We start from the raw sequence: 19,332 nt of genomic DNA, 5'->3' as shown, positions 1-19,332 counted from the left end.
AAGTAAAGCCTAGAACTCTGTCCTTCAGACATAGAAAAAATTCTTATGCATTTTCAATGTCCCCTTCCAAGGTTTGATTGGTTTAAAGCATGGCCCATTAACACATAGAATCATGGAAAATTAGTATTGGAAGAGACCTCAGGAAGTCATCCAGTTTAACCCCCTGCTCAAAGCAGGACCAACCCCAACTAAATCATCCCAAATCAGGGTTTTGTCAAGATGGGCCTTAAAAACCTCATTTACTCTATGAACCTCATTTACTCTACATTTACTCTATGAACAACATAGTTGCTGACAGCTTTTCATGTCCATTAAAACTCTTCAAACCAGACTGACAACCTCAGCTGGGCATGAGTGGGCAACATCACAACTGTATCGGCTGATCTCCAATCAGATCCATAATGGTTCTGACCCATGTTGTATACTGGAAGATACATGACTCAATATCGCTTTTATTTATTTTTTAAAACTTTTTATTCTGACAAAGTTACAATAAAATGTTAACATACTACATTGTACGTTACTTATTCAGGACCAGGGTAACATTTCAAGACCCTGGCTAAAGATTGTGGCTTGCTGGCTAGGGACACCTCCTCCTCTGAGTCCAAGAGAATATATGACAAAATTGCTAAATAGCTATCCTCCTTTTGGCACTTCTCTTGCTTATGTAGTTGATATCAAAGTTTTCCACTAAAAGAACAGTCCATATTTTTATATACTCAATTTCATAGGAGAAAGCGGGTCACATTTTTCCAAGAAAGTTCAATGCAAAGTCTAACTGAAAGCAATAAAGATGAATTCATCTGGCATTCTGTTTAAATGGCAGATCCTTTGCTGCAGCATTAAGTGAGCAGCTGAGAGTATCGCTAGGAAGCCATCATTGTGTTATTAGAGGAATCGCTTTAATAATTTCCTCCCCAAACCATCTTGTGCTTGGACATAACTTCCACATAAAGTCATGGATTTGTAGGAAATGAAGGGAGCTCAAGAGGCAAAAAGAGGCCCAAGCAGGCAGCTCACTAGGTAGATTGGAGAGACCATGGTGATGTAAATGATTCAAACAGCCTGAAAGGCCACTATGTGGGAATTAGAAAAAGTATTAAGGAATTTTGTTTGATCAGCTCTAGATAAGGTTTTTATGGTGTTTATCTCCTTTGTGTATTCTCTGATGATAAGTAAAGGCTGAGCTCTGACGGAAGCTTTTCCCACAAGGAGCATCTCTAGGGGATCTCTCCTGTGTGGATTCTCTGATGTGCAGTAAGGGCTGAGCTCTGAGAGAAGTTTTTCCCACACTCACAGCATCCATAGGGTCTCTCTCCTGTGTGGATTCTTTGATGTCTAATAAGGGCTGAGACCTGAGAGAAGTTTTTCCCGCACTCACGGCATTCATAGGGGCGCTCGCCTGTGTGGATTCTCTGATGTGTGATAAGGTGTGAGCGCCGAGTGAAGGTTTTCCCGCACTCCCAGCATTCATAGGGTCTCTCCCCCATGTGGATTCTCTTGTGGTCGAAAAGCCCTGAGTGGCTACTGAAGCTTTTCCTGCACTCACGGCACTCGTAGGGCCTCTCTCCTGTGTGGATCCTCTGATGCGCAATAAGGGATGAGCTCTGACTGAAGCTTTTCCCGCACTCACAGCATTCATAGGGTCTCTCTCCTGTGTGAGTGCTCTGATGCGTAACAAGGGTTGAGATCCGAGCAAAGCTTTTCCTGCACTCACGGCATTCGTAGGGTCTCTCTCCCGTATGCGTCCTCTGATGCGCAATAAGGGATGAGCTCTGACTGAAGGTTTTCCCACAGTCACAACATTCATAGGGTCTCTCTCCTGTGTGGACCCTCTCATGCCGAACGAGGGTTGAGCTCCGAGTGAAGCTTTTCCCGCACTCACAACACGTGTAAGGTCTCTCCCCTGTGTGGATTCTCTGATGTTCTATAAAGTGTGAGCGGCTACTGAAATTTTTCCCACACTCAGTGCACGTGTTGTTTCGCTCTCCTGCGAGGATTCGCTTCTGGGCTGTGGTTTCCTTCTGAGTTTCCTGATAATTAATGGATTTACTCATTTTCTCCCCTGTCTTGTTTCCCTGCTCGCTCTCTGGCCTGGGCTCGCTCTCACAGGCTTTTCCCTCCACATGACGCCTGGACACATGCCCTTCAGATCTTTGTGATAATCCTGCATGTGGCTCCACTTGACCAGCATCTTGCTGCTGAGGATTCTGCTCCTCGTTCTCACTCAACATCCCAGCACCTGCTGGGACAGAGGGAGAAATCTCAGAAACAGGGATGGAAAAGGGGAGAGCAAACCAAAATAAATGCTACAGAATCATAGAATATCAGGGTTGGAAGGGACCCCAGAAGGTCATCTAGTCCAACCCCCTGCTCGAAGCAGGACCCATTCCCAGTTAAATCATCCCAGCCAGGGCTTTGTCAAGCCTGACCTTAAAAACCTCTAAGGAAGGAGATTCTACCACCTCCCTAGGTAACGCATTCCAGTGTTTCACCACCCTCTTAGTGAAAAAGTTTTTCCTAATATCCAACCTAAACCTCCCCCACTGCAACTTGAGTCAGAGTCAGAAAAAATTCAGGATCAGAATCCCGCCAAATTCTTCCCGGCCCAGGAGAGAAGCGTGCATAAAATCTGTTTCTACACCTCATCTGGGGTGGGAGGTCAAGTCGGAAACTACTACCAGGGGTCTGTTGTTATGGGAAGGAAGCCATGAGCGATATCGGGCATGAGGATATGACTCCTGTTGGGAACAATCCTGAACTCAGAGAGCTAACAAGGGTCTTTGGAGGGAATCCCAGCTGTTTCCTTCAGGCACCCTCATCTTTTGAGCTGATTTAATGATTCCTCACCTGGGCAGGCATCCCTCCAGATCTCTCTTTCATATGAGCCCTGGACTTCTGGCACCCCTGGCTTTTCTCCTTGTTCCAGCTGGGAGATCACATCAACTTTGAAAACAGGAAACTCTGCTCAGAGAAAAGAAAACAAGTGAGATCAGGTGAGTTCATAGGAAATTTGTCACAATAAAATGTTCTATTATTTTAACTCCAGACTATTTTAAAGCAGTAAAATAGCCACTTACCTAGGTCCTCAAATGTGTAGGATACTCTGCTTAATGAGGGATTTATCTATCCCCGTGTCTGCTGGGAACACACACGGCCAGACACTGATCATTATTTTTAGTAAAAGTCACGGAAAGGTCACAGCTCACATGAATTTTTGTTTATTGCCTGTGACCTGTCTGTGACTTTTGCTAAAAATATCCATGTCAAAACCTTAACCTTAATCACATCTAAGGATTCTATCAAGTTCTGCCAAAAATTTAGGCATTTTTGAGCAGTTTCCAACAGTAGATGTTGACCAGCAGCTATTGTGTGATCCCAAAAGGGGCCTTCTTGGAATTTTTGCCTGTATGCCTCATACAGCATGGCTGACCACAGCATGCCAGGCCACAGGTATACTCTATCCAACATTCGTGAGGTAACTTTACCCTAGCAGACAGCATTGACAAAGCAGCCATAATTCTCAGCTATCAGTTCAACAGATCAGACAGCTATGTCAAAATCTCTGAAGAGTGAGTTTGCTCTCTTGAAGCTGAAGCGACTTCGGAATGGAACAATGATGGGAACGACAGCATTGATTACCTCAATTCAAATAGGGTGGTGTTGTGATCTTAGAACTGAGTCTAACACCAATTTGCTACATATATCAACTCATGTAGCACTAGATCAGGGTTATTATTGCCAAATCAAATTAAGACAAATCAATTACTCTTGTTAGAGTTGGTAAGGCAACCACCATCTTTTCATGTTCTCTGTATATCTATATCTTCCTACTGTATTTTCCACTCCATGCATCTGATGAAGTGGGATTTAGCCCATGAAAGTTTATGCCAAAATAAATTTGTTAGTCTCTAAGGTGCCACAAGGACTCCTCGTTCTTTTTGCTGATACAATCTAACACAGCTACCACTCTGAAACCTGTCATTTGTAGGAGTATTGCCAGCAGATCGAGGGAAGTGATTATTCCCCTCTATTCAGCAAAGGGTTGGGGTTGGTCCTGCTTTGAGCAGGGGATTGGACTAGATGATCTCCTGAGGTCTCTTCCAACCCTAATCTTCTATGATCCTATGGCCGGGTTCCTTGCTGGCTGGAAGAGCAGCAGGATCATGGACAGCTCAGTGTGCGCTGGACCAAGCCCAGGGAGGGCTGCCAAAGACCAGGGGAGCTAAGAAACTGCTCCTGGCTGGCTGAGAAGATAGAGTAAGGACTGAGACCAGAGCCTAGCCAGACCATGCGAGGGTACTGTGATGGGCCCTGTTGGTCTGATTAGAGACTGAGCCCAAGGACGGCTGCTGAAAAGGACACACCAGCTGAGGGTACCGTGATGTGCCCCTGTTGGACTGTTATAGAAGACAGTGTGTCTGGGAAGGAAGCCTTGGTTGTATGGCCTCATACTAGGGCCATGAGAAAGAAGGTAGAGACTATTCCCTGGAAAGGGTTTGTTTGTTTGGTCCACCTAGAGATAGTGTGGGTGACTCAGCCGGAGGGCTGGGTCACTGAAGACCCATCATCGGCCTGGGGGCAGAGGGGCTCTTGCGAGAAGTGGGTGCCACCCCTATTCCAAACAAAACCAGCAGGCTCACACCCGATGACAAGGGGGCTCTCGCAAGAGGCGGGTGCCAACCCCATTATAGGACTTGGCTGGCAGCGTGGTATTTTGGGTAAGATCCAAACTAGTATTGATCTGTGTAGTGAGGTAGAGTGGCCTCCCTCTGGACTGGAGAGAAAGGGATCACTACACTCCCCCTGGTGGGCAGAGGCAAACCTGCCCCGCCCCCTGTCACTGGAAGTACCAGGGCTGGACAGGATGTATAAAGGGAGGGCTCAGTTGAGTGGGAGCCAGGGAAGGAGACGGACTTCTCCACGCTTCTGTGGCACCTGGGAGCTGAATCTGTGCTCTGTAGCACCCTGCCCCTGGAGGAGACGGACCCAGAAGGGGAGGTAACGGGACTACCATCCACTGTGTACCCAGAGGACCTGTGGATCTCAGAGATACCAAACCCCAGGGAGGTAGGAAGTAGCCCAGGGTCAGCCAACAACTGTCCGACTAAGTGGCTGACTGCTTCTAGGGTCAGCATGTTGCAGCTGGATCCCCACTGACCCAGTGGCAGACTACTCCGCCTCAGTCAGGGCCCTGGGCTTGGACGCAGTAGAATCGGGCAGGCCTCCGTTCCCCTACCCCTGCCACCTCACTCCTAGGGTGGCTGATGCCCCACCATAGGCCAGAAGGCCTGTGTGAATCTACCATCCGCCAAGCTAGGATGCTCCCACTCCCTCCAAAGCCCCAACACTGTGTGGGTACTCACCCTTTTCAGAACCCCTAGACTGTGTGGGTGCTCACCCCTACCTGAACTAAGAACTGAGAGTTTGTTGGCTGCCTTAGCCAGGAGGCTTAGCTGCAGCCTGCTCCCTGCTCTGCCCACCCAAAGGGTGAAAGCTCCAGATTGTGTGTGTTAGCTGGCTGACTGGCCAGGAGGCTTAGGTTACAGTCTACTCCCTGCTCAGCCCCACTCAAAGGGCTAGAGCTCCAGGCTGTTAAATACTGCCAGCCCCAGCTGAGGGGCTGCAAGGGGCTACCCAGTGCTCTGCCCTGCCTGAGGGTGGGGACAAGAACACTAGACTATTGTTGCTTGTTTGCCTCTGTCAGACGGGCCCAGAACTATAGACTACTTATGGCTCAGGCTGACTGGTGTGACCCAAGCCCGAGGGTTACCATCCACTATGATGAGGCAGCGTGGCCTCCCTCCCCACTGGAGAGCGAGGGATCACTGCAATCTGGTAATGTGACTGGTGCTTTGGGGATCAGAAGAACATTTTATATAGTGAGTAGAGTTTTAAGTAACTTCTCACTTTACCGGATCTATTTGCTGACTGGGAGCCAGAGCCTGGAATGCAGTAAGGGGGCTGTGTCATTTATTTTTTTCAGCTTCTTGACAGGAGCACAGTTTGTGGCTGGTTGGTGAATCGAACTACAGTGTTAACCACCAGTTCTGGGAGAATCTGCTCTTCTTTTTGCAGCCTGAACTGACCTTGGCATTTGCAGTGTGGGCTACCCTAGGCACCTCGGGTCACAACTTTCTAGAGCAGGACTGGACTAGTACTCCAGGAGGTCCACGAGTCATATCTGGGGCTGCCAGTCCCACTGATCAACTCTCCCTCTCCCTCCCAGGACCTCCTTTATGCAGCGGAACAGCTGCTCAGTGGCATGCAGGAGGTGTTGGGAGGGAGGGGGAGGAGTGGGGATGGGGTGCACTCGGTGGAAGGGGCAGAAAGAGGTGGGGAAGAGGAGGAGTGGCGTGGGGATGGGAAGAGGTGGGGCAGGCCCTTGGGTGAAGGGGTGAAGTGGGGGGGGCCTAGGGTTGAGCAGCTGGCTTGGGGGTCCGTGAAAAATTTTAAATCAAAATGGGGGTCCTTGGGTTGCTAAAGTTTAAGAACTGCTGTTCTAGAGGATGAGTTAGTCGTACACAAGCTATTCAGCTGATTACAGCAGTCAGACAAGGTGGTCTAATACTGCCTTCTGGCCATAAAATGGATGAATTTATAATCGATATGAGGAAGAACTAAGGGAAGATGCTGTTGTTAGTGTTTTGTTCCACAGGTTGGAATCCCAGCATTTCTCTGCATGCCTCCAGCTGTGTGCATTGTGCCAGCTGTAATTGGACGGGGGAAGGATTGGTTGCAATAGCATGGCAGAGCTGTGACTGTCGTAGGAAGAGAGGTGCATGTGGACCGAGCAGGCCTCCTTTCAGGGCTCAGTGCTGTAGGCTGTCTTAGTAAAGGTGCACAGAGTGTGTTCTTGCTACGGGTCTGTCAGTAGTTTGGTGGCATACATGCTAGTGGTCCGCAGGGCCCAGTGAGGTTAAAGGGGTGGTAACATTTTGCAATTCTGAGATATTTGACACTGTGCGATGCTGCAGGGGAGGGTAGAGTGGTATTGTATGTGTCAGTGGCATGTTGGGGTGATGCTGAAACAGGGCACAGTAGAGATGGCATTGTGGGGGTAAAATAAACCTTAAGTCTTAACTTCCCCTTCCAAGAACCGAGGGGACAGGAATCCTTACCCAGCGAGGTCACATTCTCATAGTTCTCCTGCATGACGTCTCTGCAGAGGGCTCTCTGAGCGGGGTCTAGCAGAGCCCACTCTTCCCTGGTGAAATACACAGCCACCTCCTCGAAGGTCACCGGTCCCTGAAAGAGCAAGAGTCCCACACTCAGGACCTGCTGCCCCACTCACAGCCCCACTATTCATGACACCCCAGGGCCAATTAATTGGAAGTCTAAGGAGGCACAGAGTCCCACCCTGCTCAGAGCATCCAAGAGGCATCAGGGTGAGGGGAGAAAAAGAGTCCCACTTCCCTCCTAGCAGACAGAGGCTGGCAGGGTCTTCACACTCATCACACAGCTAGCCAAAGGCTGATGCAGGAGATGGACCCCTACAAAGCTCCAGGCCCCCTGGTAAGAATCCCAACCTCCTCCCCATTGCCAGCAGCCAGAGGGGAAGGGATGGGGCATCTCCCCTAAGCCCCTCTGGTCAGTGACTCCTTTATATCTCAGAGCAGCCTCCACTTCGTAGGTTCGTGCTCCAGCATGGCAGTTTGGGAAGTTATCCCAGCCCAGTTCAGGGCGTCTCTTTCCTGTTCCACGGAGAAGGAATTTCCACCGTAACCCCCAGGGTCTGTTCCTATAATCTAGTCCCCAAGTAAAAACAAGTTCCAGCAGGTTTGTCACCCACTGTTCCCCTCCCTTTCTGCGCCCTGTGCACAGGTGCTGACTTCCTTTTTCTCTTCCCACCCACCTGCCACTCTCCACCCTCCACCAAGCCCTTCCTAGCTGTTTGGCCGTTGGTGCCTATGACCCTGTGTATTTCCTGCCCCCTCCCACCTCCAGATTGAACTCCCCAGAAGTTCCCACCTCCTGTGTGTTTTCTGCCCCCTCTCTCTCCATCAGGAACCCACCAGCAACTCCCTTGGGATCCCTACCTGAGCCTGCTCTTCTGCAGCCATTTCCCTTCCCCGTCTCCTTGGAGGATGGGGCAATCTGGAGCTAAAAGGGGGTGTTATTCTGCAGCCTGTCAGGGTGAGAGGGAGAACTGGTGAGAGTCCAGAAGGGACTTTAGTTCATTCCACATCTTGATTCCACCTAGCTCCTTCCCTGCAAATAAGATGTTCCAGACACTCATGCTGGGAACATCATAAGTCATTCTATGACTTTATTACAGCACATACACAAACCCGTCCCCATCAGGACTGAACCTGCTGAGACATTTTCCAACCCTGTCATGCTCCCTGAGGGCAGCATGTTCCCCCTGCAGCACGGGAACTAAGCAGAGGCAGGTATTGGACAAAGTCTGCTCAGTGCAGGTGCACTAAATGAAATGCAATTTGCCGGAGATGCGAAGGATCAGAACATTGTACCAGTGTGAATGGCCTCCAAGTCTGGAGTGACAGGAACAGGATGAAATTCAATAGTACAAAGTGCAAGGTCACACACAGAGCGTCTAATAATAAGAATTTCTGCTACAAGCCGTGGCTGGAAGAGACAGAGGAGGAAAGAGACCTGGGTGTGTGGGTGGATCACAGGTGACGATGAGTAAGGCTCCATGTTTGTCACTCATCTCTGTGACTTCTGGAGAGGCCCATGTAGCTGGCCCGGGGGCCTCCTGAGCATCTCGGGCAGCCCCTGGGCCAGTCGCACCAGCAACTGCTGGGGCAGTCTTGGGCCCCCCTCCGCTTCCCAGCAGCAGGAGTTTGGGTGTGGGGAGGCTCAGGGCTGGGGACTGGGGTGCATGGCAGTGCTTACCTGGGGAGGGGGCTCCCCGGAAGGGTGACAGGAACTCCTCTCCCTCAGCTCCTAGCTCCACATGCTGCCTCTGCCCGCAGGTACTGCCCCCACAGCTCCCGTTAGACACGGTTCCCAGCCAATGGGAGCTGAAGAAATGGGGCTGGGGGCAGAGCAGAGGCAGTACGTGGAGCTAGAAGCTGGAGGTTGCCACTTCCCTGGAGCCAGGTAGGGAACCTGCCCCAGCCCCGCCAACCCTCACCCCTCCAGCACCCGTGGAACCCCCAGGGCCACCCTCCGCAAGTTTTAGTCAGGGGTATATAGTAAAAGTCATGGGCAGGTCACAGGCCATGAATTTTTGTTTCCTGCCCATGGCCTGTCCATAGGGTGACCAGACAGTAAATGTGAAAAATCGGGAAGGGGGTGGGGGGTAATAGGAGCCTATATAAAAAAAAAACCCAAAAATCGGGACTGTCCCTATAAAATCAGGACATCTGGTCACTCTACTTGTCCATGACTTTTACTAAAAATACCCGTGACTAAAACATAGCCTTAACTATGAGCCACCAAGGTCATGTGGCTGTGAAAAAGGCGCATTGCACATATATACGCATTGCACATATAAATAGCTATTCGTTCCATCAAAATAGGGACTAATATGCCAGTGTGAAAATATATTTTAAAAAAACCCTAAAACATTTAAACTAATTTTTGTCCTCAGTCAGTATCCTGAAATTGTTGCTGTATTGTTAGCCTTAAAATCAGCTGTAAAAAAATAATTGTGTCAACTTTCATATTATGTAGAAATTCAAACTACGTAATGAGTAGCTTCCTGTTTTATCTTCATACCTGGCATAACAATAAATTCTAAAGTGCTAAAAGAAAAGAAAACAAACACTTTAAACTAATTAATGATGATTAATGATGATTTAACTGGGAATTGGTCCTGCTTCGAGCAGGGGGTTGGACTAGATGACCTTCAGGGGTCCCTTCCAACCCTGATATTCTATGAATTAAAATAATAAATTAATTAATTAAAAAATAAATGAACCATTTAATTTAAAAACAGAAAAAAATCACTCATATGCAAATAAGCAAACTCATCTAAACAATAAGAAAGCTAACACACTTGCCAAAAAAGTGCATTAAACAGTGTGGCAAGTGACAATATTAACTCATGTTCAATCAAACTTTCAACTAAAATAAATGTTTTTAAGTATTGCCAAAAGAAAAGTAAAACCAACGCCACTGTGAAAGAAAGAAAGAAAGAAAGAAAGAAAGACTGATCACTATTTTAATATTAAACAGTAAAAAAAAAGTTAAACACATTTAACCTTTAAAATCAATACAACAGGTTACCAACAGAAAAGTGTGAGAAACACAGATAAACACTACAGCAGCTCCCTCCTCATTCAAAATTAGAACATATTCAACCCAGCGATCTCGTCCCATTCATACCAGTCTGTATCCACTGTCCCATCTCTCATTCAAGGTCAGTCTCAGGTGAAGCCCAGCTGTATCCTCTATAGACCTTCTGCCCCCCACCCACTGTGGCCATTTTCAGTCACCCATTTGAAGGTGCCCGACAGCTCAGCCTATGGACATTTCATCTTTGTCTCACCCTGTTTCACACCTTTCAGGGGCTTGTTCCTTGCCCCAAAGGGAAACACACCAGTGAGATCAGGATTCGCTCTGAATCCACATCAGATGTCACAGCAGGAGCGAACTGGGCAGTCATGGGGCTCACCCGGCTTCACATTGTTCCACAGCTTCCAGGTGCACATTGGGGCTGGAGGCCATGATGCCCTGTCGCTAACATAGTTATTGGTCTGAAATCTCCCCATGGCTGGTCAGAGACAGACACGTACCTGTGTTGCTCCCCAGCTCCAGTCGCAGCATCTCTAGGGGAAGGAGAGGACGGGAGAGATGAGGATTCAGGCCCTCACACTCATGGACAAATCCCTATTGGTTATTAATGTAACTTCTTTTAACTACAAGATGGTGACACAGAGAGCCTGATAACGCAGCCGCTGCAGACAGAGCCAGCCCCACAGAGCTACTCCATGGGGAAGGGTGACCCACTGAGCTGGGGCTGTGAGATGGAGCCCGGGGTCAGTAACATCACTAGAGACCCCGACTCCTCCCCAGGGCCAGGGTCGCTCTAACCAGAGGAGACGCCACCCCCAGACTCCAACTCACCTTTGAATCCCAGCAGCACTTCCTGCAGGTGGGCGCTTTTCAGAGAGAAATCGCTGAGTCTCTTCTCCAGCTCCACAAACCCCGGCTCCGGCTTCCAAAATGTCTCATCCTCCCTGCTGGGGAAAGGAGGAGGGGTGAGAAATGAGCCCGATCCCCATGCCAGCAATTAGTTACTGTTCTCTATTAAGTCCTTTATTGTCATGATCAGTATCATTCAAGGGGAGAACACCCCCGCCCCCACACACGATTATGGCCCCTGCTATTTCTACCTATTGTTCCCTTCCTTTCTCCACCCTCCTTTCTCCATTTTTCTCTCTCCTCACTGTTGTTGTGTCTCTCCTCTCCTCTCCGCTCCCTCTTCCAACCCCTCAAAGCTTCACTCCCGCCCCCTCCCTGGTCCACCAGTGACCAGCCACGGAATATTGAATGTTGACATTAGAGTGTCCTCATGTCAGCTGACACGCCAATGAGATCAACAGAGGGCAGAGGAGTTCACTCCTGTCTGAGCCATGGCATCAGCAGACCCTGAAAGGCAACCTTGTCTCCGTTCGCAATTGGGAGGGTTTCTTTGTAGCCAGGAGGGCTTGACACTTACTTAAAAGGACAGTGGGGTGGGAGGAGGTATGGTTTCATATTCTCTGTGTGTATATAAAGTCTGCTGCAGTTTCCACGGTATGCATCCGATGAAGTGAGCTGTAGCTCACGAAAGCTCATGCTCAAATAAATTGGTTAGTCTCTAAGGTGCCACAAGTACTCCTTTTCTTTTTTTTTAAAAAAATGGAAACCTGAGTTTTTGCACACTGTGAATAGGTGATGTGGCCATATAAACCTGTCAGACAGGTTGGGTCTAGCCCATGTGTCTGACAGCCCTGGTGGGACCTCATTAGCTGTCAGAGTAACAGGTTCTGCCCCTTGCTGAGGCAGCTGCTAGGGGAGATGTGATCACGGAGCAGGCGGGAGCTCTGTATTTAGTGCAGTTTCCAAATGTAGCTGAGCATGAGGGAGAGTGAAATAGAGCCGGGGACTCACCTACTCCCAGTGCTCCCAGCACCCTGGAGAAGGAGAGAAAGAAGAGGAAAGTCAGAGGGGTTGTCCCAAGCTGGGGAGCTCTCCTACTCTGCAGGGGAATCGCCATTGGAGTCCTGGGGATTTGGAGAATTTCAGACACTCGGGTTCATGTTCCCAGACCAGCTGCCATCCCCCAAGCAGGGAATTCTGCTCTCAGCAGCCCCAGCAATCCCTGCTGGGGGGTTGCCATTAGAGAAGGATTCTCCCCAGGCACATCAGAGAAAGAAAATGTTTCTCTGCCTTGAGAGTCAAATTCTGCTCACTACTGAGAGACCCACAAGCCCCTGACCCCATTAACCCGGGATGAACAGGGCCTTAGGCCAGGCTCAGGACCACGGCATGGGGGCAGGGGGTTTCACCCTCCAAGTGCAAATGCAGACAGACATTTGCAGGGCAGGAGAGAAGGTCTTGGGGTTGCAGCACCCAGGACTCCTGGGACCCATCCCCAGCCCTGTCACGGACTCATGATGTGATGTTGGGCAGGGCTCTGCCCCTCCTTCTGCCTCACTTTCCCCTTTTGTCCCATAGGGATAATGGCCCTGACCCCCCTTTGTAAAGTGCTTTGGGGTCTAAGGCTGAGGAGCTCCTATAGGAACACTACGTATGATCATTGCAATGACAGTCTGACCTGCAGGGGCTGGCTCAGCAACTGCTGCCCCTTCTCTCCTCCCCGCTCACTGAGCAGGGAAATCTCCCAGGACAGTCTGCAGATGCGCTCATCCCTTCTCTGGACAATGGCTCTCTCTAGCTCTTCCAGCTGGGACAGCAGCCGCTGCTCCTGCTCCTCCAGAAACCCTCGCAGCTCCTGCCACTCCCAGACCATCTTCTGCCTCTCGGCTTCTGTCTGTTTCTGCAACAGGGAGAGGGTGGCTCGGTAACAGGGGAGAACCATAAATGTGCCTCCAGGCAGGTGGGGAAGTTATTTACCAGAGCACAGGATCTCTTGTGGTGGCTCATGGGAAGCGCATTTAGGCCAGGAAGGGTGGATGGATCAAGGCACCAGTGAGCTGTGCATCACCAACAGGAGGGCCTGCTCCCCTGCAAACCTCATCAACTTGCACTGAGCCAAACTCTCCATCTTTGCAGCCCACATTTCATCTCTGTCCTCCCCATCCCCCCCAGGTGCTGGAAAGGCTCCCCGGTCACTGTGACACGCAGACAGCCCGTGGGCAGGGGCTCTGGGCTCACACAGACTGACCCTCTCCTGGCCCAGCAGCCTCCTGCACCCTAAGGGCATCCTGTCACCCCTGTGTCTGACCCTGCAGGATCCCTCGGCTCCAGTGGGGACGGTTCCCTGGCTGAGGCTGGCAGGCCGGGCCCTGCATTCACCATCACTCAGGGCACTGGGATTCCAGGCAAACCTGGGCCCTGGGCACCTACCAGCAGCTCCTCGCTTTGCTGCTGCTCCTCGGCTTTGGCTGCTTCTCCCTCTTTTTCCAGAGGGGCCCGACGCTCTCGTGGGGGCTCCTGGAAGAAGTGGGGGAGGGGGTTACAAACCGCTACAAACGGCCTCACAACAGCCAGATTTCAGGGCCCATCCTGCCCTGCAGATGCCCGAGCAGAATCCCTGGGACGCACTGGGGACTTTTATTCCAGGTCTTGTTCAGCCTCAGCCAGGAAGCTCTGAGAGCGGCTGGTGAAAGGGGCACCAGGTTTTCTAGAGAAAACAAAGGACCCCTGGCTGAAGTGACCCTCCAGCTGCAAACATCCCCAGGCCCTGCTCATACCCAAGTTACCAAATTCAGACACCAATTTCCACAGCTACAACCCACCCCCACACAGACACACACTCCCCAAGTGCAATATCTGAACATGCCCCACCCCCGGCACCCCCAAAACTCCCAGCTCCGAAGAGCCCCCAAGCCCCACGATCCCCATCCCCAGCCGTTTCCCACACCCCACAGCCCGGCTCTGATCCCCAGATCCCTCCCCCAGCTGCTCCATCCCCTCGCTCCGGGGCCCAACCTGGGCTCCGAGCTCTACAGCCGAGCCGGGCTCCGGGCCCCTCCTGCACCGGCTCCGCAGCAGGGGCTGCTCCGCTCCGCTCCGCCCCGGACACTCACCCCCCGCAGCCCCTCTCCGGCCGCCGGGAGCTCGGGACCCGGGCAGGGAGCGAACCAGGCAGCAGGGCCCAGCCCCTCCCGGCAGGAGCGTGTCCGCCCCACGGTGTCTCCGGCCCCCGCCGCCCACCCGAGCCCTGCCCGCGGACCCACCGCGCTGCCCCGCGGGCTGCCGGGCTGGAGCAGCCTCCGCGCTGCGCTCCCGGCCCCGGCCATGGCCCGTGTGCAAACACCAAGCGCCCCTGCCCGGGCTGCTGCACACGGAGGGGCGTCTCCTCCCCAGCCCCGGCTCGGAGCCGCCTCTCCGTGTGCAGCGGCCCGGGCAGGAGCCCTTGGTGCGGGCCCCGCGCAGGGTGTTTGTGACACGCGGGGGGGAACCCAGCGCTGGCCGGGAAACCCCCCTCCGGCCGGGGGAGCCCCCGAGCCCCGCAGCGAGCTGGCCTGACCGTGCCCCTGCCAGGGCGGGATGCTCAGCAGCCGGCTCTGCAGGGGGGGGATCTGCTCCCTGCTGCTCATGGGGGGAGGGGGCACGGGACAGTCAAACAGGGGAAGGAGAGGTTTCAGAGTAACACCCCTGTTAGTCTGTATTCGCAAAAAGGAAAGGAGGACTTGTGGCACCTGTTAGGGGGCTTATTCCTTCACCCACTTACTTCCCTGGTCCTTCTCGCATGAACAGAGAGCAACAATACCCCAAGTCCAAAGGTGCAAACAATTCGATGTTTATTGGGGTGAACTTCCAGCAAGCATGATTCCAGTTTCCTTCCTTAGTATCCTCCTTCCCAGCTCTGACACCACAGAGCCTTACACCTGTGTCCCTGTTCCCATTCCTGCCCTTAGCCAAACATGATTCCAACTTCCTTACTCCCATTCCCTGTTCCCATCTCCCCCTTTAGCAAAACATGATTCCAATTTTCTTACCCCCATTCCCTGTTCCCACCTCACACACCCACATGCCCACCCACACCCAGTCACTTCCTCATTGACTACAGATTATATAGTAAAACTTGAGTTCTGCTTAGCTATACCTTAACCAATCATTTTCCTGAAATTTAACTAACCAATCCTAACATATTGTAACATGATTATGTAACCAATTATATCCCACCACCTCAATTAGTTTACACCCAGCAAAATTAATTATACAGCAGACAGGAACAATCACAGAACCAGACAGAGATTATACAGACAAACAACAGCAAAGTGGGAACTATAATGACAAAATAATACAGAAGTGAGGATTTCACATCCCAGCTATTGATAAGTGAGTTCTTGCCAGACAGGATGCTATCAAACTAAGTTTCCTTTTACATTTTCTAGGCACTTCCCTTCCTCTGGAGGTGATAGGAAAACAATCCTGTCCTGATAGTGCCTAACAGCCCAATAGCACCTTATTTCAATGTGACTAGTTTGGAATGTGAGGATGTGACCGTTCGCTTCCCAGCTTATGGCTGCCTCTGCTGCTTAGCCAAAGGCCTGAGCCTAAGCACAGGGCCACAAACTGTCACAGTAAGAGAAGGCCCTTACACTGGCAGACAGTGGTTTTGATTCTTTCTTTCTTTTATACCTCTATCACTAGCCAAGTGATAAGAATACACCTAAATTCTTAGAGTATAGGCCTTTACAGACAGGCCTGAATATCTATATCCTAACACTAACATATCTATATCCTAACAGCACCTTAGAGACTAACCAATTTATTTGAACATAAGCTTTCGTGAGCTACAGCTCACTTCATCCGATGCATACTGGGAAGGAGAGGAACCAGGGGGCAAAATTGGGGCCAGGGAGCATCCCTAAGAACTGGGCAATGCAGGGCAAGACAGTGGCAGAGGGGAAATCTGGCGCAGGGAGGGACACAGGGGGCCAAAGTCACCACAAAGGGGGTGAGCCATCTGCATTGTTTGCAAAAATACAGGTTAAGCGGGGAGGCAGAGGGACTTTTTGGGTCTTCAGGACAGTGCAGGTACAGTGTCCTAGCCGCTTCCCGGGCTCTTTTCTCAAAGGCACCTTGCATCCCAGTTGCTGTTCAAAGCAGCTTCTTCCCTGTTGGAAATGACGCACTGAGCTGCTAAAGGAGGCTGGACACTCACCCCTGCAACCATTATCATTGTCATACCTGGTTTTAGTGTTTCAAAGGATCCCTTATCAGTGTATATGTCTGCACAGAGCCTCATAGCTGTAGGCCGTACTGGCCTAGCTGCTGTTCTGGTTGCAATCCGCTAGAAATGCTGTTTAAATGGTTTACTTTTCAAAATGTTATTTTTGTTCTTTTTAGCATTTCATCCTTTATCTTCATTATCATGGAGCGGAGGGATGTCCTTCTGCATCCTTGTGCGTGTCTTTAATAGCAAACAATCATTGAGAATATCATGTTGCAGGGAATTCCACCATCACATCTCACAGTATTTCTGGTAGAGCACTTCCCACTTGTAGTGTCCTTTTAATTTAAAAAAAAATCATTTTAAATAACAAGTTTATTCTTGTTGGGATTCTGTGAGGCCAAGGCCGACCGATTACCTGGGTTGGTGTCAAAACATCTAGTCTTTCCTTTAAATCCACCGATGGGGACCGCCTTTGCCCACAGTTGTTTTTCCTCTCAATTCAGCACTTTTTCACATGTCACCATTTGTGCATAGAACTTGGTCCCCAAATACTGTACTACAGGTCAATTTTTTTTAATGGTTGAAAAGCACCTAGATGCTTTTGAAAATCGCACTAATTCCCTAAAAACCTTTAAAAATCTGGTCCCATGGGTACCATAATATCTTGTATGAAATCCTTCTCAAAGGCAAATTTCTTCCGTAATTTTCACTAAATATGGGCGTATAAGCCCAAGGTAGATTGAGAAGTCAAGTATTCAAGAATCATGAGTTATGCACCCAAAAGACATGAAATTAAAATAAATAAATAAATACAGATTGGATTCTTTTTCATTTGCCTTTTTGTTTCTGAGCCTTTATACTTTTGCTGTTCTCTCTCCCAAAGAATCCATACACCTAAAACAGTTATAGATTCCTATAACATTCAGTACCATTTTGGACTTTTGGACACATGTGACACCCCCCCCCCCAATTCTTTGTAATTGATCATTTATTTTATTTTTGTAAATAATTCTCTAACCTGCAAACAGCAAATGGCACACTTTCCTCTTCTATTCCTTCATTTGCTTAGAACATAAGAACGGCCATACTGGGTCAGACCAAAGGTCCACCTAGCCCAGTGTCCTGTCTTTCGATAGTGGCCAATGCTAGGTGCTTCAGAGGAAATGAACAGAACAGGTCACCACCCAGTGATCCATCCCCTGTCACCCATTCATATACAGTATGAGCTGTGATGGCTTGAGTACAAAAGGGGGTGGAATTCTACTATAGGGTTTTAATTAGACAGAATTCCAAAAACAACTAGAAATCATTGCTCAGTGAAAATACATGGATTGGTATTGCTGTTTGCAGATGTGACATGGGCAGATCAGGTGCCAGCAAAGCCCCAGGCCTCACCAAAAACTTACAGATTCATAGCTGGAAGCCAGGCCAATCCACTTGCATATTAGTAGAGATCAAAGTGATTGTTAAATGTATACAAGTGTATTTGGTGAAAACATAGGGGGATGCTGCGTGCATTGTTTTCACTTATCTCTATTCTGTTACACTGTAAGAGCAAAGATTTACATTGTATATACCCCTGTAACTAATTAATCCATCAAACTAGAAAGACGGCTTGTGTAATGCAAAGGAAGAACTTTAACAAGAAAGTGCTAATTTCAAAGCCAGTAGTCACTGTGTGTGTGATGATGGGAGATCAAAGACACTAAATGCATTCCTCATTCTCCCTCATCAAAGAAACACCCAGTGTGGGTAGTGACCCTGTCAGCTTGTTTTCTGTGAAAAGAAGCTGTAAGTATGGCCACAAGGAAAAATTCTTCATTTCTGGACTGTTTGGACTCTTGTAGGATAGAATAACCAACTGAGAAGACAGAGATCCCCAGAGTTACTCTGGGTAGCCCTAAAAGACTTCTGGAAAACTGGCAGATGATGACATATCTCCTACCATTTGCAATTATAGACTGATTCACCTGTACATACAGGTGCTGACTTTCCAATGTGCCGGGGGGTGTTTGGCCCCCTGCCCCTGCCCCAGCCCCTACCCTCACCCACCTCAGCCCACCCCCTTCCCTGAGCGTGCTGCACCCTAGCTCCTCCCCAAGAGCCTCCCAGGCAGCAAAAAGCAGCTGATTGCAGTGGGTGGGAGGCACAGGGAGGGAGGGGGAGACGTTGATCAGCAAGGCCCACTGGTGGGCAGATGGCCTGGGGGGGGGAAGGTTCTAATAGGGGGGCTGCCAGTGCGTGCTCAGCACCCACCATTTTTTCCCCATGGGTGCTCCTGCCCCAGAGCACCCACAGAGTAGGCACCTCTGTGGCTGTTAACTGCGTTAACTGCTCAGTAACTCTCACATCTTTTCCCTAGCTAAGAAACCTTTAGTTAGTTTACTATAGAGCTGTCAACCAACATTGTCTTTGGTGTGAAATCTAGGATGCAAACTGACCTGGGTGACTGATGGTCTCTTGGTACTAGGTATCACAGGGGGTAGCCGTGTTACTCTGTATCCACAAAAACAACAAGGAATCCAGTGGCACCTTAGAGACTAAGATTTATTTGGACATAAGCGTTCATGGGTAAAAAACCCACTTTTTCAGATGCATGGAGTGAAAATTACAGAGACAGGCATAAATATACAGGCAGTATTGACAAGGCTAATTCAGTCACGGAGGGATGTGGTCCACTCCCAATAATTGATGAGGAGGTGTCAATACCAAGAGAGGGAAAATTGCTTTTGTAAAAAATTGCTCACTACAATTTTGGGGTTTCTGTCTCACATTTGACAGTCTGCCCTGAGGTAGGCACTCATAGAATCATAGAATATCAGTGTTGGAAGGGACCTCAGGAGGTCATCTAGTCCAACCCCCTGCTCAAAGCAGGACCAATCCCCAACTAAATCATCCCAGCCAGGGCTTTGTCAAGCCTGACCTTAAAAATATCTAAGGAAGGAGATTCCACCACCTCCCTAGGTAACGCATTCCAGTGCTTCACCACCCTCCTAGTGAAAAAGTTTTTCCTAATATCCAACCTAAACCTCCCCCGCTGCAACTTGAGACCATTACTCCTTGTT

The 19,332-nt window shown here is 49.7% G+C and overlaps 2 protein-coding genes across 2 annotated transcripts in view; both read right to left on the bottom strand.

Annotated features, from left to right (window-relative positions):
- The window catches only part of LOC125629204 (uncharacterized), a 570,105-nt gene that overhangs the window by 462,705 nt on the left and 88,068 nt on the right, over positions 1 to 19,332 (bottom strand). The window lies entirely within an intron of this gene.
- LOC125629201 (uncharacterized) lies at positions 451 to 14,635 on the bottom strand. Its single transcript, XM_048834561.2, has 10 exons — positions 14,319 to 14,635; positions 13,486 to 13,572; positions 12,734 to 12,955; positions 12,067 to 12,089; positions 11,038 to 11,153; positions 10,707 to 10,739; positions 8,040 to 8,128; positions 7,122 to 7,248; positions 2,851 to 2,964; positions 451 to 2,245 (listed from the first exon to the last, which is right to left on the bottom strand). Exons 1-10 carry the CDS (start codon positions 14,379 to 14,381, stop codon positions 1,221 to 1,223), a joined length of 1,899 nt encoding a protein of 632 aa, XP_048690518.1. The 5' UTR covers positions 14,382 to 14,635; the 3' UTR covers positions 451 to 1,220.

This window comes from Caretta caretta, chromosome 28, assembly GCF_965140235.1.
Source record: "Caretta caretta isolate rCarCar2 chromosome 28, rCarCar1.hap1, whole genome shotgun sequence".
Classification (NCBI taxonomy): Eukaryota; Metazoa; Chordata; order Testudines; family Cheloniidae; genus Caretta; species Caretta caretta.
This window is presented reverse-complemented; position numbering and strand designations above follow the sequence as displayed.

Excerpts from the sequence above, each read along its gene's own strand:
- LOC125629201 (XM_048834561.2), bottom strand. The coding sequence starts at position 14,381 with ATGGCCGGGGCCGGGAGCGCAGCGCGGAGGCTGCTCCAGCCCGGCAGC. Across the intron at positions 11,154-12,066 it reads GCTGGGAGCACTGGGAGTAG|CAGGGAGGATGAGACATTTT; the intron begins GTGAGTCCCCGG and ends TCCTTTCCCCAG. Across the intron at positions 2,965-7,121 it reads TGAGAATGTGACCTCGCTGG|AGTTTCCTGTTTTCAAAGTT; the intron begins GTAAGGATTCCT and ends TTCTCTGAGCAG.